The following is a 24,459-nucleotide window of genomic DNA, read 5'->3' on the forward strand; positions in this document are numbered from 1 at the left end:
TTCCAAGCTTTCCACTGGTTTTGGTTGTGAGAGAGAAAGCGATGCCAAGAGGCTGCTCAGTGAAATAAGTTCCACTGAGGAGCAGCCATCTTACAGAGTTTGGGGGTGGGAGAGGCAAGAGGAGATGTGGTTTGGGGAGGTGCTCTGGTCTTAAGTAAGGAGTCTGGAGGCAGGGCCAACCCTGCTTATTCTAGAGGAGTCCTGCATTTGCGGGAGGGGAAAAATGGCCACTCAGGGTGTGAATAATGTCTTATGTAGGGAGTGCTGGGCAGGAGAGTGGCAAGAAATAAATAAGCATTGTGAAGAATGCAAGTAGGTCATAGAATCTCAGACTACAGAATGTGCTCGAAACCACTGCATCTTAGGTGAACACCTACAGGCCAAGTATAGACCCAGTGCACTTAGATTTACATATATGGAGTAGCTAGCAACCGACAGTGACCAACATTTCAGTTCTGTTGGCATCTCGATCGGCTGTTCAAAGAGGGCGTAGTCTCTGCTTCCAGTTCTAGCATTCTGACACTACGTGCCGTTTAATATAAAACCCGGGTTGAAATCCAGGCTTGCCCAACCATAGATTTTCCGGGAAGATTTTCATCCTTTGCATTTGTAACCATGATGTTCTTTTCGTGTGTTTGTGGTGCAAATACTAGACAGTTTCTGGACATGTGTTCTGTGAATGTGCGTAACTGTGCATTATTTAAGTGGGTAACGTGTGTACTAGAACACCTGTTATAGGGTACCTACTGAGGTGTCTGTACCACATCCTTTCTCAGCACACTGGCTGTACTTACACAGAAGAGCCAATGGGCTCTGAGCTGGTGCTGGATATGCCCAGTGTCCGTTCTGGGTGTTGGAAGGATAGGGCCCCGGGTAACAAGAATATATACACATACTTTGAATAATTATAAAGGCAGTGTTTATTAAAGTACATTTTATTTTCAAAACTGAGCTATCAGCTGTAAAGTGTGTATACATTTTGGGGGAACACCATATATATATATACCTATGGGAGGGGGGGTAGGAGGGGGGAGGGGGGTGGTGCTGGCGCTGAGGCCGTAGGGCGGGGCAGCGCTAAAGAGAGCCAGCGCTGCTAGTGGCTGCTGCTGGAATCCGGTACCCACCGAGGAGCAGGCGAGGCGGGCGGGGTGCGGGCGGGAGGATGAATCGATGAAGCGTGCTGCGTTACGGTGCATCAGGCGCCGCTGTCGGAGCCGAACCCGGTGCGTCTCTGACCCCGCCGGCCCGCCCCTGCCGCACTCACCCGCCGAGCCCGGGCCGCTCCGCGGAGCGCTGGCCGCCGCTGGTCCCGGGCAGCCGCAGCGCGGCGAGAGCGGGTGGGCGCCCGGTCCGTCCCGCAGGTCCCCGAGGCCCGGCGAGCCCTGCAGGGCACATGTGCCCCCCCGGCTCTCATCTGCGCGCTGACGGGAGCATGATTTGTGCCCGGGCCGGGGCTGCCAAGGTAAGCGGGCGCTTTTCAGGGGCTCTGCTTGCCGCCCCTTCCTCTGCCCTTCGCTGGGCGGCTTCGCCGCTGCAGGCGAGGCCCCGGCAGCGCCCTCCTTCCCCAGCACCCGGGATCCACCCTCCTCCCCACCTTCTCGCTTCTCCGGGGCGGTTCAATTGTCAGCCTGGGGCGCGCCGCCGCCGGGGCCCGGCAGGCGTTCGCGGGCGTGGACCCGAGCTCGGGCGCCACCGGCACACCCGGCCCTCCTGGGAGGTGAGGCTCCGAGAGAAACAAAGAAACCCCCCAGCGGGTTCGCAGCGTCTCCCCCGCCCCGGCCCTCCCAGTGAGAAAGAGGTGTCGGTGAGGGGGCGGAGAGACCTACGTAATCCCCTTCTCAGCCCACACCCACCCCAGCCAAAGCTCTGGATGGCGGCTTCGCCCTGGGCTCCCGTTAGGTAATTGTGCCCCTTGCAATGCCCAGGGATAACTGAGCGAGCGCCCGCGGCCCCCGTACGGACTCGAGAATGCTCGCCCAGGGGGCAGGGGGCAGACCCGGCCCCTGCTCCTGTGGGTGGTGGCGGGCGCGGAGACGCGCGGGGCGGGTGCTCCTCCAGCGCCTCCCGGTCCCCGGCCGGCTGCGCGGCTCAGCGGATCCCGCGACCTGAGTTTTAACCGGGGCAGCCGGTCCAGTCACCTGCGGTATTGCGACCTGCGCACGGGCAGAGAGGAGCCGCTGGGGGAAATGTGCCTGGCCCATCCATTTGTAGCTGAAGGTGCGCTTCTTTTTTTATCCCCGCATCCCGGTCTGTGACAATGCAGCCCGCTTCGGGGGGCTCCCACAGTGTGGTCCCCCACCCCACCCTCATCAAGTGCCTTCCGCTTGCCTTGGATGTGCCGGCCCCTTGGCCTCTTTGCGGGGCGCGGGTGCGTGGGCTGGCGGTCTGTTTGGCACACACAGAGGCCGGACACCATAACTTCCCTGCCGGGTTTCAGCGCGCGGCGGGAGCTGGCAGGGACTCAGGCTGCGGAGATGTCGTGGGGCTCCCTGTGGTTCCAGGCACAGCCTGCCTCGGTCTGCACCGGGCAGACACCAGCTCGCCCTGGGTGCTTTTCCTGGTTGCGGAAGATATTACCTGACGTTGCTGTAGTTATTTGTGTGTGTGTGTGCTTACTTTTCTTGGGATCCGCAGTGGTGCAATTCTCCCCTTGTTTTTATTTTTTTCTCTCTTTGGAAAGATAACAAGGCCGTCTTCCGCAGAAATGGATGTAGGAAGATCAGCATAGGTCAAAGGCTAAGGGAAGCATCTTTTCTCTCTTCCTAGTATTTAAGTGCGATGTAGGAGGGCAGATGTTTTTATGCCCGGAAATCCACGGGAAAAGGCCAGCCGTTAAAGACCCAAGAAGTGTCATTGTCCAAAGACCGCACAAAGCAGGTAGCCATATCTGCGTTTCTCATCGGTGGACTCGCTCGGCTTTGGCTATTGCAGCAATTCGTTCTAGATCACGGATTCGTTTTGGAAATGTGTGTTGTGCACTAAGAAGGGATTAGAGTCCACATGCCCACCCCGGTATGACGTGTGTGTCTGATTGGTAGAGAAAGAGTGTGTGGTAGAATTCCCTGGTAGAAAGAGTGTGTGGTAGAATTCCTTCTTTCTCTCTGCTGCCTCCTCTGGAATGTGGCACCGAAGAAATGTAGCACGCTATTAATTCCTGGACCTGCAGAACTTCCGAGTGTTTAATGTAATAAAGCATGTTCTGACTAATTCTGGAACCCCAGTCTAGTGCAGTTGGCAGCTTTGTGAAAGGACAGTTCTGTTTTTGTCTGGGGTAGTTATTTCACAGAGGCAAATTACTTAAGTTTGTTCGGATTGTGTACGTTATTGGCGTGGTGGGGAGATCCCATCCCCAGCCAGAACAGTCTGTAAATGCATCAGCATAGAGGGACTGCAGCTGCTGTGATCTCTTTGCCTAGCGACATTTGATCCCTTTTAAAGGTGGGTGTTTTAGAAGATGACTTCAGGCTTTACCTTCTCTGATGTTTGCGTCAGATCTGACTGTTAATCTAGGAAATGCTACCAGACCAGATGTGACCATGGAGAGATAAGCCTCCTCAGCCCCTTCCTTATCGGTAAAGTGAGGAAGCCGGGCTAGCTGTGGTTCCTCCCAGTTCCAACACTGTGTGTGTGATAACGGTAGAAGAGCAAGAGAAGTTACCCAGGTTAGCAAAGCAAAGGGTTATAGCCCAAACTGTGTAAGCAAAGCAGGGATTGATTCCTGGATTTATGGCTTGCTTTTATACCTGCAGGGTGTTGTTTTTAACCACAGTATCTGCATTTTTCTCATAAACTAAAATTAGGCAACAACTAAAATGGGTCATTTTTTTAAAATTCACTATAGCAAAAATATTTTGTGCAGTTGAAGGAGAGAGAAGAATGTTGAATTTATAGGATAACATGTTTTCTCTTTATTTGTGGATTAGTTATTTATTCCAGCCCTGTCATTGGTGGATAATTGAGACTGTAGCTTATTTCCAATGATTTTTGTTTTGAACAAATTGGCAATAGCATAACTTACTTTCTCTGATAGAATTTGGTGTTGCTCATAAAACTTGTTAGCTGTTTGGCTTGTTATAAAATCGAGTGAGCCAACAATTATTCTATAGGCAAGCAAAGTGTTTTCTTCATATGCTTATACTAATTTGTACAATTTAGGGATAGTTGAGATATTTGATCATTGTTTTATGCTTATGCACACAACTTTCCACAGTAGTGTGCTACTTTTTTAAAAAGTTACAATCAAAATAACTTCCTGAAATAATAGTGCCTGTCAGCATAATGAATCTATCCCCCTCCAATTTTCCCATAAGCCTTTTGTCCGTCCCACTAAGGCAGCACTTACCATATTGCAATTACATTAGTTGTGAATGGCCCACAGCATCCTTGTCTTACAAACAGTGTATCTTGAGGACAAGGACATTGTTAAATTTATCTCTCATCTCTTCAGCACCTTGAACTTTGCCCAGTCCATGGTCTGCTCTTAGGGTTGTTGACTGAGTGGATTTCAGGTCATAAAAATATCATCTACTTGTTTAAGCAGGAAATAGGTGGGAATTCTTCCCTTTGTGAATCAGATGAGCAAACCAACGAGGTTATTTAAGATGCTGAGGAGAACCAGCAAGCTGGGACTCCAATCCAGGCTTTCCACTATACTGCTTCTAAGAGAGGCTACACCACACCCACAGTAGAAATGAGGTAGACAGCAAGTTCAAATGCTTCAGGTTTGGGTCTTTTGTTTTTTACGTGGATGACTTATATTGTCCATTCTGACAAAATCAGTCTGATACTGCTTTGTTCTGTCTTGCTGTAGCCTTTGAAGGAAACTTGTTCTGTCCAAGCCCTCTGTCTCTTAAGTGGCACTTAAACGGAAAGCGTGAGAGCCCTCCTGCCCTCCTCCTCCCCAAGTGCTTCTGAAACAATCCATTGATTCGGCCATCATTCCTGGCCCGCTCACCCCAACAGAGTTGCCCAACAGGCAAATTTCTGTGCTAACAGGTGTTACTTATTGATAAAGCAACCCCTGCTTCTCTCCCATCACCTTCTTCCTCTCCATCTTACAAGACAGAACAGGTGACCGTTAGGAAACCAGGAAGTACAGTGCTCATATGCCCTTTCTGTAAAGCAGCCCTGGGCATGTTTGATGTCTATGGCCTTTTAGAGGAAACAGTGTGAAAGGTTTGGTGTGGCTTTTTTCAAGTCCCTTTTCCTCCCTCAGGTTTAATTTCTTCTTCTTTAAAAGTAGGGAGCTGAACCAGGTAATCCCAAAGGTCACTTCTGCCACCATGATTCTGTGATTATTTTTGTTGGTTTATTCAATTGAGCTAATTAGGGGGGGGGATATCAGTGATAATTTAACTTGACTATATATATGTATATATAGTAGAACTACTTAAGGCTCTCTGTGTCAGGCCCTGGGTTATCTAATAATCACTTTGGGTCCTCTGTCAATGCTATTCTCCACAAATGTAGTAATTTTTTCTTATTTGTAAAACTAGATTTACTGTATTGAAGGAAAAGGTTTGTGGCATTTCCTGTTCCAAGAAGTATACAGTCCTCAAGTCCTATATAAAAGGTTTAGAACTTTAGGGTTTGATAGTCAAGGTTCCAATACCTGTAGTAAAGCAGTTTTATTTTCACCATGTGTGTGTTTCATGGCTGAATAACTTGCAGCCAAAAGTGTTCCCTGAGATTCATCCAACCATGTCTCTTTCCATTTATTGCTGCTTCCTCTTTTTGCTTTTCCCTCCCTCCCTCATTAGCTCCATGGACCTCCTGTCACATTTCACAAAATATATGCCACTAGTACCATTGCCCACCTCCCTCACCTTCACCATGTCCCTCCAAATGCAGTAGTCGGAGCCTCATAATCTTCCTACTTGTCTCAACCTTTTCTATACCCTTCATGAGTATTGCTTCTCAAGTTTGAATATGAGGATTAGAGGCAGACTGGTTCATCTGTTTTTGTATTTCTCATGGAATACATGAAATTATCAGAGCAGTTATCAGATCAATTTTGTTAGAATGGACAATATAAGTAATTCAAGTAAAAAACAAGGTATTTGTGTCTTAAAATCTATTTCAATACTTTAGGAAACAAAGAAACATATAGATGGTATATATATACATACATATATGTACATATATATATATATATATATATATATATATATCATACTATAATATTTGGATGTGTGGGTATTGGTAAGTGGTTGTTATCTTCTGTGACACAGTCACTGTAGGGAAATAAGTGGTAGGTGCAGGATGTTACTGTTTATTGGACCACTGGAAAAAATATCTGGATTTCCATAGCAACAAGTGATGTGTGCTGTTCACATTATTAATTAGTAACCCTCACTTTATTGTCTCAAAGCTTGATGCACACAGAGGATGAAAAATAAGGATATAGTGTATAGACAGGCTCTTCTCATACTATCAGGCATTTATTGCATTGCAGTATTTTGGGTAGAATTCGGTGGATGGAACTTAAAGCTGGTTTTGGAGTTGGGGGAGGTGGGAAGAGCTGGAAAGAGAAGCCATCTGTGCCCATGATGGAGATGCTGTCATGTAGACTTCATTTGGGGTCCCTTTTATGTTTTTAGTGGAACAGATTTTTCTTTTCACACTTTCTAGATCTATTTGTATTGCACAGATGTCAGGGAAATATTGTGTGTGTGAAAGAGGAAAAAAAAAAAAGACCAAAATTCACATTCATGGCCAGGGATTGTAATTTAAGCACGTTGCCCTTAAATTGACACCCATCTAACTTGCACAAATGTGCCTTGCTTTTGCTTTCCGGGTATAAGTCACAGCAATTTGAGAAAGAGAAATCTCAGTCCTGCACATTATTGAAATTCATGGATTCAGGTTAAGAAGGTGAAAAAAAAAAAGATGGGAAGACTAGAATTACGCACTGTAGATCTTGCTAATGGAACCCATCAGTCAGTCATCATTTTCCTTCCTATAATAAGTACACTGACCAGATGAAAAAACTACAGGATACATCAATAGATTTTAATCATTCAAAGGACTTGTCTTTTTCTTTACAATTAGTCATAATTCCTTTTACTATTAAAACTTAAAACTACCTAAGTAACAAGTTTCCCCCCTCTTTTTTGAGCACAAGTTATTTTTGTGAAAATAATCCTTTTGAAATTGAGAAAAAAAATAATTTAGAGGGTTGTCCATGCCATTTCCCCCTCCATCTCCTCAGTGTCGCGTCCTGTGCCTACAGGACCTGTGTGTAAAGGGGATGACAGGAGGGAAACTGTTGGCACACAAATGCACTGTAATATATTACACTTTATAGACCCCCTGACCCTACACCCCCACCGCACTGATGTTTTGTCTCCTTTTATAAAACATACCTCGAAAAGTTGTTTACACTGGCTTTCTCCACTCTCCATCTCAGCCTGTAAAGACACATTTTATCAGGTAATGTTTGATTTAGACAAACAATACATTTAACATAAATGTAAATTATGGGGCGGGGGGGGGGGGGGAATGTTTGCCATACAGCCTGAGACCAAAAAAAGCATCAGTTCATTTTTTAAGGTCTCTTTGTGCTCCTGCCTCATCTCTCCTTCCGGCTCTCTGAGAGCACCCTGCTTAGGTTCCTGTCCCCACCTGTCCCTCCACTGTACCTGGAAGGTCACCAGTGGCCTCTTCCTTGTCAAATACAAGGTCAGTCTCTATCCTCAGCAGCACTTCACCTTGTGCACCCACTTCCTCTTTCTCAAGCTCCTGGCTTCTAGGACCCCAGATTCTCCTGGTCTTCCTGCCGCCTCCCTCCATCCTCTTCCTCAGGCTCTGCTGATGGCGCCTGCATGTTTATCCCTGCTAACCTCTACTGAATTTTGATCTCTACATGATGGAATTCTGTAGGGCTTGGCTTTCAGATCTCTTCTCCTCTTATCTACATCCCTGCCTTTGGTATAATACTGCATTCATGCTGATGATCCCAAGTTGATTTCACCAATCTTGACTCATTCCCAGAACAGCAGACGTAAATATGCCACTGCCAGCACCTTCCCTCGAATGCCACGTCATCTTAAATTTATATGTGGAAACCCTCTCTCCCCCAATTTTTACTCCCCAAACCAGTTGCTCAGCCAAATGCTTTTGTGTCCCCTGATTTCTCTCTCACCCAAATCTAGCTTTCAGAAAATTGTTCTCCCTTCCTCTCGCCCCCTCCATCGAGCACGACCACAGATAAATAATAAGTCACCATGATTTTGCACTTGATTTTTAGCTAGTGTCTTGTATTTCTTGCCCATCTGCAATCTATTCTCTATACAACAGTCCAAAAGATCATTAATTCATTCAACAAATACTAAGTATCTGCTATGTGTCAGGTATATCTTAAGTGTTGGCATGTAGCATAAATACAATGTACCATAGTCACATTACCTATTATGTCTTTGCCCACAATCCTTCAGTGTTTCCACCCTGCTCAGAATGAAATCCAAACTCCTCATTTGGCTACAAGGTTCCGCATAACCGGGCCTCCGGCTCCTGCCTCATCATTCTCCTTTCCCTGCTCACCGGCTCCCAGTCCTCAATCGCCTTCCTCTTCCTAGAAGATGCCAAGTGCACTCTCATCTCACATGCTGTTCCCTTGATCTGGGGGATGTCTCCTCACTACAGGCAAGTTTCTCCCTTGGTTAATGAGATATCACACCTTCATAAAGGCTTTCCCTGATACCCCATATACACTGTGCTCTTTTCCTTTTACCTAATTTCTTTTGTCTTCACACCACTTAGCACCACCTGATATATGTTCTTGCTTATGTGTCTGTTTTCTGTCTCCCCTTCTAACTTATAAACACACTAGAGCAGGGACCTGTTTATTTGCTCAGTGCCTGGGACATAATAGACACACTCTTTATGAGATCAAATTCCTTTAGAATCTGCTGGGTTAGAGTGTGGATGGTATTTTTAGGTCTCTGGATCCTCTAAGAATACTCTTTTTCTTTTCCATAAATCATTTTTCCTACTTCTTGTGGTGGGGGTTGAGAGTCTTTAGTTAGTACCGATTCTGTTATTCTGCTTGAGCATTTAGTTAAAACCAATTCTGTTATTTATCCTGGCTGCGTTTTCTAACACTTAAAGTTGGAGTTTGTCCTGGATCCCTTTTCAGCACCCAGCAAGTAGCATTTGGTCACTCAATTATTAGTGTTTGCCATGACGAAGTAACCGATTGAACTAAAGCCAACCCGCGGTCACTCAATTATTGTTAAATTGAATCACTTACTTGTTGTTGTTGCCAGAACGTGATAAAATTGTTGTCTGCCCTCCTGTCACTACCTCCTCTGGGCCACATTGACTTTGTCATCTTGAATGTGAGCATGTCATTCCTGAGTTCAAAACCCTTGGAAGCTGCCACAGTCTACACAATGAAGAACCATCTACCCAGGCTGGCCTGGCAGGCCTGTGCGGCTGTAGACAGACATGTCCCCAGAATGCTCCAGTGACCTCTGCTATAGTCAAGTGAATCTTTTTTTCCCAAACACGCTCTGTGTGCTGGCTTACAATTGTGTATTTTTTTCTTATTCTGTATCCTACTCTTCAGTCCCCTACCCATCTGTAAATTTCTTCATTTTAAAGATCTAGCTTAAATCTCACCTCCAAGCAGAAGCCATCACTCAGTTTCCCAATAAAAAGATATGATTCTTCCCCCCACTGAGTTCCCTGTGATAGGTATCATTGCATGTCCTTACTAACTGTTCTGCCTTTCAACCCCCCTTTATATGATGAGCTGGCTCCCCAAGGTTAAGGGCTGTGTCACATTTATCTTAGTATCCTGAAGACAATTGTCCCATTATCTGCCACTGCAGATATTTCTCTTAAGTGAATAAGTGACCGAAGGAAAAACCCAAGAGTTGAGAAGGTCTGCATTTTATTGCTTCTAGATTGGCTTTATGCACAATGTATGCCTCCATGAAATGCATGTCATAAGGATGGGTAGAAAGTTGGGAGAGGCAAGCGCCACCAAGAACAGAATTTCTACGTGCCTTGTTAGAGGATTCTACTGAGTGCTAAGAACAGGGCTCAGGCCAAAACCGGTTTGGCTCAGTGGATAGAGCGTCGGCCTGCGGACTCAAGGGTCCCAGGTTTGATTCTGGTCAAGGGCATGTACCTTGGTTGCGGGCACATCCCCAGTAGGGGGTGTGCAGGAGGCAGCTGGTCGATGTTTCTCTCTCATCGATGTTTCTAGCTTTCTATCCCTCTCCCTTCCTCTCTGTAAAAAATCAATAAAATATATATTTTTTTAAAATGCCAAAACCGGTTTGGCTCAGTGGATAGAGCGTCGGCCTGCAGACTGAAGGGTCCCGGGTTCGATTCCGGTCAAGGGCACGTACATTGGTTGCGGGCACATCCCCAGTTGGGGGTGTGCAGGAGGCAGCTGATCGATGTTTCTCTCTCATCGATGTTTCTAGCTCTCTATCCCTCTCCCTTCCTCTCTGTAAAAAATCAATAAAATATATTTAAAAAAAAAAAAGAACAGGGCTCAGTAATAGAATTCAGTAACTATTTAAAGACAGAAGGCAGTTTATAGTTAAATGATATCTTAAATTTCTAATATCCTTGTAATATATTCTTAGTGAGAAAACTTCTCATTAAGGGGACTGGAGAGGCTTTCTTTCCTGAAAACACACAGTTAGACATGGAGCCTGTCTTCGCCCTGCTTTCCTGCCCTGCCATGAATAATGCAAATATATAGAAACTAGAGGCTCAATGCATGAAAATTCATGCAAGAGTAGGCCTTCCTTCCCCCGGCTGCCAGCACTGGCTTCCCTCCGGTGCCCGGGACCTGGGCTGCTTGGCTCCGGCCTCAGCTTTGCCCGGAAGGACATCCAGAATGATGCCCGGAAGGACAGTTTGTCTAATTAGCATACTACCTTTTTATTATTATAGATATATATTTATAAATATACGATATATAAATACATATGTATATATACGTATTTTTAAAATTCTGGTTTACTATCCTATCTAATAAAAGAGTAATATACAAATTGACCATCACTCCAACACACAAGATGGCTGCCCCCATGTGGTCAAAGATGGTTGCCCTATGTGGACACAAGATGGCTGCCACAAGATGGCCAGCAGGGGAGGGCAGTTGGGAGGGACCAGGCCTGCAAGGGAGGGCAGTTGTGGGCAATCAGGCCAGCAGGGAAGGGCAGTTGAGAGGGACCAGGCCTGGAAAGGAGGGCAGTTGGGGGCGATCAAGCCTGCAGGGGAGGGCAGTTGGGGGGGACCAGGCCGGCAGAGGAGGGAAGTTGGGGGCGACCAGGCCTACAGGGAAGGGCAGTTGGGGGAGACCCAGGCCTGCAGGGGAGAGCAGTTGGGGGGGACCGGGTCTGCAGGGGAGGGCAGTAAGGGGCAAACAGGCTGGCAGGGGAGGGCAGTTGGGGGGGGACCAGGCCTGCAGGGGAGGGCAGTTAGGGGCAAACAGGCTGGCAGGGGAGCAGTTAGGCATCAATCAGGCTGGCAGGGGAGTGGTTAGGGGGTGATCAGGCTGGCAGGCAGAAGCGGTTAGGGGCAATCAGTAAGGCAGGCAGGCGAGCAGTTGGGAGCCAGCAGTCCTGGGATCGGGCCTAAACGGGCAGTCGGACATCCCTCGTGGGGTCCCAGATTGGAGAGGGTGCAGGCTGGGCTGAGGGACACCCCCCCCCCCCCATGCACGAATTTCGTGCACTGGGCCTCTAGTTTTCAAATAATTTTTCAATTGCTTATTCATTTAGAAGACATTTCTTGAGCTTCTATTATGTGACAAGTATTTATGTTTGTTTGCATGTGGGAGTTTTCCATCTAGACAAAATCTACTTATAGTTTAATATGAAAATGTGCAAAAGTTACATCAGAATTAAATACCTGCTGTGGAAAAACATCTAAATTGAGAAGACAAATTGATAAAAACCCTGTGAGAGTGATTATTTCATTTTTCATATTATTAATGGAGCATCTATTATATACCAGACACTGGGTTGGAAACTGGGTTATCATGGTGAATGGAAATACAGCCACATTCCTTGTCTTAGAGTGAGGTCCTCAAATTTATAATATTGCTTTCTGGGAAGCTACTCATAGTTTAGTCATTAAACAGAATATTACGCTTGTGAGGGACTTAGAAACCATCGTGATATTTTTCTATTAAATTTATTTTATGAGCCCTAACTGGTTTGGCTCAGTGAATAGAGCATCAGCCTGCGGACTGAAGGGTCCCAGGTTCGATTCTGGTCAAGGGCATGTGCCTTGGTTGTGGGCACATACCCAGTGGGGGGTGTGCAGGAGGCAGCTGACCGATGTTTCTCTCTCATTGATGTTTCTAACTCTCTATCCCTCTCCCTTCCTCTCTTTAAAAAATCAATAAAATATTTAAAAATTTTTATTTTATTAAAATCTAATGCTGTCATCATAGTAGATCTTAGACATCTTGAGAGCCCATGGCTGTAGGAACATGCTCCCTTATGACTTGAAGCTTTGCCACACATTTCCTTTATTTTTCTTTTTTTTAATATTTTTTAATTGACTTCAGAGAGGAGGAATGAGGGAGATGGAAGCATCAATGATGAGAGTCATTGATCGGCTACCTCCTGCACGCCCCCTACTGGGGCTATACCTCACAACCTGGCATGTGCCTTGATCAGGAATCGAGCCAGTGACCTCCTGGTTCATAAGACGATGCTCAACTAATAAGCCACACTGTCTGGTCAAGGAGCACTTTCTTAATCTAAATATTCTACATCGATTTCTGTGAACAGTTGTATCAAGGGCATTCTGTAGCTCAGGCTTGCCATCTGCTCAGGACATACAAGCTCCTAGGACCAGGTGAAGTGAATGGCCTGCCTTGATGCCCATGGTTAGCAGGTGGACCAGGCCTGGGATGGAGACCACACAGGACACTGGGCCCCAGGATGCTCTCCTGTGGAATAGGCCTTCAAATGGGGTGGGCTGTGGGTGGGGAGAGGAGGCATAAAGACAGAAGACCAGACCCTTCCCTCTAGGGATCTGCATCCTACTCTGGGTTAAAAGGCATTTATGACGCTAACTTAGGATATTCTTAGTTTCTTGGAGAAAACATTGAATGAATCATTTCAGCTATATAGAGAAATTTGAGGGGTTCTGGCAAAAAAAAAAAGTGAACCCAAGTTGTATCTGTAGGTGTGGGAGTAATGAGGGAGGGTAGGAATTGGGTGAAAGAAGTGTCAAATCTAAGATAGGAAAATGTCATTCCATGGTCCACTCCCTTTTTCAAGTGTTCACTTGTTTCCACTGAACAATGTAACTGAAGCACTACTTTTATAAAAACATTAAACTTTGTGGTATAATGTTTTTCTTAATTTTTAGAACTCTGGCCTTTGAAATTTCACTTAAGAGACAAGTGTGAATGGCTTTGTGTTTACATTTAGCACATCTTGGTATGCATTTGCAAATGGCTTTTGAGGGATACAGATATTTTATTTTTCAAATCTATTTTTTTCAAGTTGCCATTGTGACTTCAGGCATTTTCCAGGCAATGAGCTCTGTGAGATTTGAAAATTAGTTGTCATTTATAGATTTATAGAATGCTGGCTGGGAAAGGGACCTAAGCTACGTCTCACTTAACCCCCTCATTTCCACATGGTGGAACAGCCATCTCCCAGGGTCTTGGCCTTACACTTGTTAAACCTAAAGTGGGAAGCTGTCTCTCAATTACTGACTTGGCCTAAAGCTTTGCAGCACCCTTTGCTAGCTCATGTTAGGGCAGGACAGGAAACTGGGATGCGTTCTGGGTCCAGGCAGATGTGGGTTTCAGGGTTGGGGATGGGGAGGTGGGGACTTGTGACCAGGAGCTCCTGCTGGATCTTTGTCAATTGTTGACATGTGGGAACATGACCCAAGATTGCTAGCTAGTTCTTCTATTTATACTGGATGTTTAAGCGAAATTTTATGATTTTAAGGTGTTTTTTACTCATTCAATTTAATGATTTCACAGTACTTTGGGGGGCCAAACCAGGCATAACTGTAGCTTCCAATTTGCAACTTCTGCTCTAGAAAAACTATGCTTTGAGTATTTCTAGGCTGGAAACAAAGGACCATGATCATGGCTTCACATAACTAAAATATGAAAGGTGACAGAGGGACTCGCTCCAAGTCTAGAATGAGAACTAGTGGGCAGAGGGTTTTGACACAATATTAAGTGTTTTCTGTTACTCGGAATGATTCGAGAGGAGTGAAGCATTGGTGTGCCAGTGTGCCACTGCGCAGAGGTCACAGGCCCCTTGTTGGGGTGCTGAATGAGGCCTGGGGTACTGACATTTTCTATGACTCTTGGGTGATAAGCTCCAAGTTTGCTCTCCAACTTAGCTAATCAGTGGTCCCGAGAGCCTCCCACTGCTTCACTATTCCATGGGAAATGGGTCAAAGCTTTCAGGACAAAATTCAGTGAGAGACAAGGTATACATATATAGCTTGCTCTCTCTCTCTCTCTCTTTTTTAATGTTTTTATTGATTTTTAGAGAGAGAGGAAGGAAAAAGGAGAGAGAGGCAGAAATATCAATGATGAGAGAAAATAAGCTGCCTCCTGCATGCCCCCCACTGGGAAATGAGCCCGAAACCCAGACACGTGCCCTGATGGGGAATTGAACTGTGACCTCCTGGTTCATAGGTCGATGCCCAACCACTGAGCCACACTGGCTAGGCTCTCACTCTTTTTTCTTTATTTTTTTTTTTTTTATTTTTTTTTTATTTTTTTTTTCTTTCCAATTTTTTTTATTAAGGTATTATATGTGTACATATCTTGCCATTGCCCCCCCCACCCCACTCCCATATATGCCCTCACCCCCCAGAGTTTTGCGTCCATTGGTTATGTTTATATGCATGCATACAAGTCCTTTGATTGATCTCTTATCTCCCCCATCTCTCCCTAACCTTCCCCCTGTAATTTGACAGTCTGTTTGATGCTTTACTGTCTCTGTATCTATCTTTTTTTTTTTCAATTTTATAATGTTCTTTATTATCCATAAATGATCTCACTCTTTTTTCAATAAAAACTCATCAGCTTGATTCTTTCTTCCACTTTTTGTCTTCTTCCATAATTGTCCTGTTTTCTTATGTCCATAAAGCATTGTGCAAAGCTTCTTTATCTTCTATATTCCCACCCCACCATTATGAAAATTTCTCTTTTCTTTATTTTTGCTACACCACCTTAAAACTTTTATTTTAAAAAAGTGTATATATTATTTTCTATAACAAGGGTCTACAAACAAAGGTTGGTTTGCCTCTTGTTTTTATAAAGTTTTATTAGAACATAGTCACACCATCATTTACATATTCTCCATGCATGTCTGCTTTTAGGCTACAACAGCAGAGCTGAGTAGTTAAGACAAAGACCATACAGCCTGCACAACCTAAAATGTTTACTAATTGGCCCTTTACGAAAAAGTTTACTGACCCCTGCTGTATATGAAAATGGATATATAAGATAGATAATTTGAAAACAAAAACATGTATAAAGAATAAAATAACAACCACCTATAATGACCAGAAGTAAGATTCATTGTCATCTTAATGCATTTCCTCTAAGCATATATACAGTATAATACTGGAGTCATACCATAAATACAACAATGTATCCAATTATTTTCTTGTCATACAATTTTTATATTATTTTAGTTGGCTATATGAAAATCTTTATATAATAGTCCATGTACATGTATGTATCTATTATGTGTTGGTTCTTTATGTGGCACTTTGCTACATATTTTACATATAAAATTTTATTTAATCTTTCTAAGCTTATGTGGGAAGTATTATTAACTCCATTTTATGGATGGGAACACTGAGACCTGATGTGTTTTTGTGACTTGACCAGCTCACACAGCTAGGCTATCTGACAATCAACCTGGCAGCTTCAGCCATTCACCTATTATAGGGCACTGAAGTTAAGTTTACCTTTTTTTTTTTTTTTTTGCATGGACTGGATATTAGAAATATTTCATTGACAAATACCAATGTACACAACTCACTGACTGCATTTCTCATTATTCCCAAAGAAATGATTCCCAAAAGCAGAACTAATGAATGCTAAAGATACATTGAGGTTTCTTCAAACACATTAAAGCTGTGTTTTTTTTTTTTGCTCTTCGGGAAAGTTATAACTATATGCCATATACCACCAGTTGATCAATACTGAATACTATGACTTAGTCATTCTGCTCTTGCTCTTTGTCTAGAGAGGAGGCTGATTCTTTGTAGGTAGTGTGGCCAGGTGACTTCTCTGAGAGTGACTTTTGAGAAAGATGTTTTCTGGATGGAAAGGGACAGGCTCAGTTGGCACAAAAGGCTCTGCCATTTGCCCTTCCACTTCTCCCAGACATCTGTGACTGAGGATGGAAAGCTGCAGCTGAGAATGGCAGGCAAAGGGAAAGGTAGCCTGGAGGCCTCTGGGCCCGCTGCATTGCCTGGGAAGAGTACCCTGATTTAGCGGAGCCTCGGGTGAGGGGACTGATACCCAGGCGGATGTAATCTTTGTCCCAGCAGAGAGACAAAGAAAGTGAAGCTCTGGTTCTACAAATTCTCTGTACCTGTATTTTCCAACATTTTCTCTCCAGGTAAAGTCTTGGTGTTTCTCTTTCCAAACTGTACGAAAATGTTTTAAAATATGGTTTTTTATTGATTTCAGAGAGGAAGGGAGAGGGAGAGAGAGATAGAATCATCAATGATGAGAGAGAATCATTGATCAGCTGCCTCCTGCATGCCCCACACTGGGGATGAAGCCCACAATCCAGGCATGTGCCCTGACTGGGAATCGAACCATGACCTTTTGATTCATAGGTTGGCGCTCAACCACTGAACCATGCTGGCTGGGTTTTTTGAGATATTTATATATCATAGACATTAACTGTATCACATTTGATGTGGCTATAACGTCGTTTAATTTTATTTATGATGAACTTTTGGTTAAGAAGGTAATCTTCAGAGATCTCCATCAAAAGGTACAGTTTGTTTTCACAATTAGTAATAGGGAGAAATTCTTATTCCCCAATAATTTTTTCTTTAATTGTTCTGTCATCCAGTGGATCCTTCCCTGAAACCATTATTACATTGGGAATTGCCAGCCCAAGGAGGGGTCTTCTGGCAGAGTGGAGAGGAGAGGCACCCTGTCAGGAGGGAAGCTCTGAGACAGACCCTTGGGGTGCCCTTGTTATCAAGTCGGGCACGGACACCCTCCTCGAGCACCCAAATACCTCCTTATGTGGCTTCACAAAGCCTACCACCTGTTCCCAGTGCTGATCACAAAGAGTTGAAACATGAAGAATCTTTGCTAGGATCAGCTGCCATTTCTTACGACTCAGGCTGCTGGTCTTGTAACCATGCAGAAAACTTGGTTTCTTCAATCTGGCATTTTATTTTGATGTTTTGCCTTTGACTCAAACTAGCCTTACCGAGTGCCCTGACTCACCCACCTTCCTCTCTCTTGTTTAATCATTAAGCCTGCAGGACAATGAGGTTCTGGTCAACAACCAGTAGTCTTAGGAACAAGGTCCTGGGTCTATTGACTACTGAAACAAAAACAACCATCATATCTTGGTTTCAGTTGTATTTTAGCTCCAAAACCCAGGAAAGTGGAATCATTCCACAGAACAAATCCTTGCAGAAACGGACAGAACAACTCCATCACTGACATCAGGACTAGATGCAATGATTAATTACCCCTTACCCTAGCACCAACCAATTGGTAAGGCCAGCTTGAGTCAAAGGCAAAACATCAAAATAAAATGCCAGATTGAAGAAACCAAGTAGAGACCATTATCCAAACTCCATTAGGCACCACAACTAATTATTTTTCCCCTATAGAATCCATCCCTTGGAGGCCATCCAAGAATCAGGTCTTTGAGCATGAACGACTTGTGACACCAGGCATAGTGTCATCTCCTTAATAAATTCTTACATTTTTGGCTGCAAACTCCAGTTCTGTCTTATCGGGCTTTGATGCACACAGGCAAATGGACTCCTTCAGTCTGGTAACAGTCTTCACGGTGCTGGTGGACCATCTGCACTTCTACCCAAAACCATCCTGCCTTCAGCTGGCTCTATGGCTGCTGCACTGGAAGGAAAAGCCATCCTGTAGGAGTGCTTCTCCCTGCACTCACCAGTGAATCCTCCCCCTTTTGCTAGTAATAGGGCTTGTGAGGAGTGGATCGGGCCCAGCTGGCATGGCTCAGTGGTTGAGCGTCGACCTATGAACCAGGAGGTCGTGGTTCGATTCCCAGTTGGGGCACATGCTGTTGTGGGCTCCATCTCCAGTGTGGGGCGTGCAGGAGGCAGCCGATCAATGATTCTCTCTCATCATTGAGGTTTCTATCTCTCTCTCCCTTTCACTTCCTCTCTGGAAAACAAAAATAAAAAGAAGAAGAATGGGATGGCCACTCCACTTCAGCTCCTTGAGTGCACTCAGCTGGGAAGTACAGGGAGAGCTGCTAACGAGATGTGTGGTCACCTCAGGAGTTACTTCCTCTCCTCCCTAAAAACTATATGTAATACCTTAATCAATAAAGAAAATTAAAAAAAAAACTATCACTTAAAAGCGCACACACACACACACACACACACACACACAATAAACAAGTTTGGGAGATTCAGTGTTTGGCTATTAGAAGTGGTTGCTCCTGGGAAAGCCTAGATCTGGTTGACAGTTTAATGTTTTGTCACTTTATAACTCAAGAAAGATGCTTCTAATTTTAAACAAATTTCACCAACTTTCTAATCAAAGGACAACTTATTCATTTAAATATTGTAGACCTCACATCCCTTTGTGATTAGGTACACATGCTTCTCAACCTATGACGGAGTTTCATTTTGATATACCCATTATAAATTGAAAATATCCTAACTTGAAAAGTATTTAATACATATAACCTACCAAACATCTTAGCTTAGCCTAACCTACCTTAAATGTGCTTAGAACACTTAGCCTACAGTTGGGAAAATCATCTAAACAAAGCATATTTTATAATAAAGTGTTGAATATCATATAATTTTTGTAATCATAATTTGCTGGCTTCATGCTGGGCAATTATGTTGCATTTTATCTCAATATTAATTGCCCTACTCATCTTCTTCTCACCAGAAGCAGGATACAGGGATGTTTTGTAGACATGATGGGATGCAGGAACACAAAACACAATATCCAAAAAAATGCAGATACCATGAACACTATAGGATTGTAGGTACAGTTTGGTTACCCTCAAGATCTTGTGGCTGACTCGGAGCTGTGGCTTGCTGTCTAGTATCAACCACATATCACTAGCCCAGGAAAAGATCAAAATTTGAAATATGATTTCTACTGAATGTGTATTACTTTCACACCATTGTAAATTTGAAAAATTGTAAATTGAACCATCATAAATAAGGACTGTCTGTATTAGTAACTTTGCCTTATCTAGCCCAGCTAATCCACAATGTAGATAGAGCAACATATGAAGAGCTTCAGTCATTTGAAGTGTTCAAGGACACTCTAAAGATTGGTTTATTTACCCTCAATTACCTGAGAAGGCATGGTCCCATAGCTACATGTGTGCACTGTGACCTGTACTATTTCTTAAAAGGAAACCCCTGCTCTCCCATTCGTCAAGCCCTTGGTTTACCATCCATTGAAACCCAAAGAGTTCTCCCCTGAAGTCCTTAACCAATTTCAATCCAATTCCCTGCCCAGTTTAGAAGCAGGAAGGCCTTAGGTAAACTTTTCATCACTGAGTGAAAAAAATCTGTCAAAATAATATAACATTGTTTAAACTTTTTGTTCTTTTTAAATAATATTTTCTCTGTATATAGATATCTATATTTATTATAGAAAATTTAGAAAAAAAGACCTAGTGTTATTTCTATCACTCTATGAATAAACATGCATATATTTTAACCTTTGTAATTCATTTTTCTTATATTTATTGTGATAACATCTTCAAATAATTATTGATTATTTTGACACAGTTTTGTTGGTTCTTAGATCTAGATACCTTCCAATTTATTTAACCAAACTCCTTGTTGGGCATTTATATTCTTACCAATTTTCACTGCTCTATTAATGATAAAGTAATCTAGATAAATCTTTGTGCTATCTGTTGTTAAATATGTGACCTTTTGTGTCTGGCCTTTTGAGTTTTATCCGTGTCATAGCATGTATTAGTACTTCATTTCTTTTTATGGCTGAATGATACTTTATTGTCTGTGCCTATCCAAATGTATTTATCCATTTATCAGTCAATAAATATTTAGGCTGTTTCTACCACTTTTTGGCTATTGTAAATAATGCTTCTATGAGCATGTATATGTTTGTTTTCACTTCTTTGGGAATGTAAATCTAGGAGTGGAATTGCTGGATCCTATTGTAATTCTGTGTTTAACTTTTTGAAGGATTGTAGCATTTTTTAAAATAGATTTTTAATTTTACAATAGTTTGAGATTTACAAAAATATCGAGACAGTATTATACCCAGTTTCCTCTTCTGTTAACATCTAAAATTAATTAGTAAACTTGTTAAAATTAATGATCTAATATTTATACAATATTATTAAGCAAAGTCCATACTTTCAGATTTAATCTTTATCCAATATCTTTTTTCCACAAGGATTTCATCCAATATGCCAAATTAAATGTACTTGTATATGTCTTCTCTGATTTCTCTTGGCTGTGACAGTTTTTCAGACTTTCCTTGGTTTTGATGACCTTTTCTCATGATTAGAGTTACATGTTTTCAGGAGGGAAACCACAGAGGTAAAGCACCATTTTCATCACCTCAAAACAAGGGTTCATGCTATCAGTGTGACTTGTCACTGTTGTTGATTTTCTCTCTTTTTAAAATATGCTTTTATTGACTTCAGAGAAAGGAAGGGAGAGGGGGGGAGAGATAGGAGCATCAATGAGAGAGAATCATTGATCGACTGCCTCTTTAATGTCCCCTACTGGAGATCGAGCCCACAACCTGGGCTTGTGCCCTGACCTGGAATTGAACTGTGACCTCCGGGTTCCCAGGTTGGCGTTCAACCACTGAACCACAATGGCAGAGCTATTGTGGATGATTATCTGGCTGAGATGGTGATTGTCAGGTCTCTCCACTGTAAAAAGTTATTTTCCCCCTTTCCACACAGTGCTCTTCAGGAGGAAGTCACTATGTACAGCTTACATTTAAGGAATGGAGATTTAAGTTCCGCCTCCCTAAATTCTTTAGAATTTCTCTCCACAGGAGGTTAGTCTCTTCTTCACTTATTAATTTATTCTTTCATTTATTTATGTCACTATGGCCTCCTAAGTATTTAGTTTATACTTCAAGTTATAATCCAACAATTCATTATTTTGTTTCTCAGATTGTTCCAGCTCTGGCCATTGGGAGCTCTTTCAGCTGACTCCTGTGTCCGTTTGACATAGCCCATCATTGTGTGGGGTTTTTGTTGTTGTTTTGTTGAGCACTTCCTTACTTCCTGGCACTACAAAAGGCACCCAGGCTCATCTTATATATTTCCTGGTCTCGTGCTGGATCCGTCATTTCTCCAAGGAGATCTGGTTTCTTTTATTGGAGAATAGAATTAAAAACTAAAATCTGGCTCTTAGGTTTTATGGCATTTTTTATGTTGAACAACTACATTTTACTTATTAAAATCATCAATATTTTACTTAACATTTTCTTACTTTGCAAAAAGGGTAATATTAAAATGCCTTTTCCTTTCTAAGAGTAAATGGTGAGTGACATGAATTTTGACATAAATAATCTGCACATATTTTTTTGCTTTATTTTTAACATTTGAATCTTTAAATATATGAGCTATATTTTTGGTACCTGGTATAAAATAGATATTTTACATTTTTTCAAAATAGATTACTAGTTCTCATACTAGGATTTATTTTATGCTTTTTAAGTAATTTTTCCTTGGCCTTTAAATGTCAAGATATGGATTGATTGGGTTATGGGTTAGTCTGTAAGGCCCCTTAATACAGTTGAGAAAGTGTGTCACTGGTAAAATCATAATTATTTTTTCCTCTTATTTTCTCGTATATCTCAATGAACAGCTTCTACATGCAATGGTTGTGTGTCTTCTTGCTGTGGAAGTCTAGCTTCTTGCTTCAGCCATTGGGAACTCTTTCAGTTGACTCCTGTAAAATTCCTTTAATTGAAAAATCTATCTGTTCTAGTTTATTGCTGCAGGCAATAAATTCAAACCCTTGTTGCCCAAATATCATGGGGTGTGGTTGTGAGAAACAGAGTACATGAAACATTTGCTGAAAGATCTATGATCTATCCAACACTCTGTGTACTCTGCATTATACCCCCAGGGCAGAACAGAGCAAAAGGAAACAAAGCAGAAGTGGACTCAGGTCTACCAGTTTTGCTCCTTTGTAGACTTGTTCTTGTCACAGGCTTTTGTCCTGCCCTTCCTCTGTGGGTTTCTGTGACAACTAGCAACAGTGAAGACACTTAAATTGATCGTTTGGGACTTTTATGATGGAAACTTCGGTGCTCTCCATCACCTTGTATCTCTTCACTTGGGCCTTACAAAGAATTCTTAACAGACTTGTGGGCCAGCAGAAACTTCCCCAGGATCATTGGTGGTTAGTTTTTATTTTATGGTCACTGTTTATTTTATCATATGGTATTTTCCTCTTTGGTTTGGCTGATAGAAAGCTCAGAGCCACATTTATGGTCCGTTTACATAAAAATATTTGCCTCTGACTGAATTTTACCATTCTGTTTCCAATATTTTTGCTTTGTCCTTATTTCTTTTTTTATACAATTTTTTTATGGTATTGGATTTAGAGTTTCTATACCTGAGCACTATTAACATTCTGGGCCAGATAATCCTTTCTTACAAGGATTGGCCCTATGTGTTTGCCCACTAATAGAAGCCTGACCACCCCCAGTTGTAACAAGCAAAAATTTCTCCAGAGTCCTCCAAATGGCCTCTGGAGAGCAAAATTACCCCTTGGTTGAGAGCCACTAGATTATGTATATTTATGTCATCACTAAAATATCTTTGGCTATAAGGCAATGTATAAAATTTTAAATTAATAATAAATAATTAAGTGAATAAAACTTAATAGGTGAAAAATGGGGAGTCGAACATTTATATATGAAGCTAGAAGTGATAACCTTAATAAGTTGCCCAAGCATCTTTGCATTAGTTCTGTAAATGTATTCATCTGGTGGTTCTAGAGTGGGATTTTACCCATGGAAGGTACCATGTTTCTAAAGAGAGAAGCTTTTGAAGCAGAGAAATAGAGGGTGTGCAATGGACCAGCCTTCTTTGGGCACACCCGGTCCACTTGTTTACAGATGAGGAAGGCAAGTGGGCATATCAGCAGTCAGTGGTAGCTGGCGAAGTCTGAACACAGGCAGTGCTCTTTGAGTGCTTCTACTGCCTGGTAGAACAGCTTATGTAATTGAAAACATGTGGACATGGGACAATGAAAACAGAGAACATGGGTGAGTCATAGAGATCATCAAATTGGGACATAAGAACTGGGTTATTTGGCAGTTTCAGGGCCTTATTGCTTCTAAAGACTATTTTAAGGCTGCTTTATGTGCTAGCACAATTATGTACCTCTTCAGGAACTTGCCTCTGGCCAGCAGAGGATAATGGAAATTTTGTACTTTAAAAATATTTTTTTTTGTGAAAGACCATTCAAGTTGCCTATCATCTAAGGAAGCCTTTATTAAGCTTTCAAAGGCAGAGCTAAAGGATAATAGGTAGCACCCAGGCAAACATTTTAATGTGCCTGTTATGATTTTTGTAATGGTAATATAGATTCAATCATGCAAGAATGTGTTATGTTGGGGTTTTTTTTTAACAACATTTCAGGCTGAGATCTTTCATAAGAGTAAATAATTGAGCTTTATACTATTTCTGCTTGTTGAAATAGCCACATAGAGTGCAGTTTGCTCTTTGCTTAAAGAAACATGATTTCATTTGGCTTTTAGGGCACATCCCGTTGCAATAGAAGCACAATATAGTTTTTTGGGTTTTTTTTTTTGTTTTGTTATTGTGATTGAGCTGAAATTAAACTATAGAAGTTCTGAAACTTGTGGACACAAATAGCAGTGTGGTGATTGCCAGAGGGAAAGGGTGAGGGGTAGAGGGTGAAGGGGGTCTAATATATAATGATGGAGGATTATCTGACTTTGGGAGGTGGGCACACAGTGCAATATACAGATCTCATAGCATAGAAATCCACACCTAAAACCTATATGATCCTATTAACCAATGTCACCTCAATAAATGTAATAAAAACGTTTTTAAAGCATTGGTATTAATTCTAAAAAAAAAAATGAAATATACAGATGATGTCTGAAACCTATATAGTTTTATTAACCAATGTTGTCCCAATAAATTCAATTAAAAAAAATAAAAAAGCAGAGATCTAAAACTCAGTTTCACATTCTTTATGACTTGGAAGTCCAGAATTTGTGGACACCTACCCATC

At 42.5% G+C, this 24,459-nt stretch overlaps 1 protein-coding gene across 1 annotated transcript in view; it reads left to right on the forward strand.

Annotated features, from left to right (window-relative positions):
- Positions 1–1,393: 1,393 nt before the first annotated feature.
- The window catches only part of HECW1 (HECT, C2 and WW domain containing E3 ubiquitin protein ligase 1), a gene marked incomplete at both ends in the record, with an annotated part of 142,369 nt that continues 119,303 nt past the window's right edge, over positions 1,394–24,459 (forward strand). The window contains one exon of the mRNA XM_079785984.1: positions 1,394–1,462. Coding sequence (XP_079642110.1) covers positions 1,394–1,462 — 69 coding nt within the window. The remainder of the gene's footprint in view (positions 1,463–24,459) is intronic.

This window comes from Cnephaeus nilssonii (genome assembly GCF_951640355.1).
Source record: "Cnephaeus nilssonii genome assembly, chromosome: 12".
Taxonomy (NCBI): Eukaryota; Metazoa; Chordata; class Mammalia; order Chiroptera; family Vespertilionidae; genus Cnephaeus; species Cnephaeus nilssonii.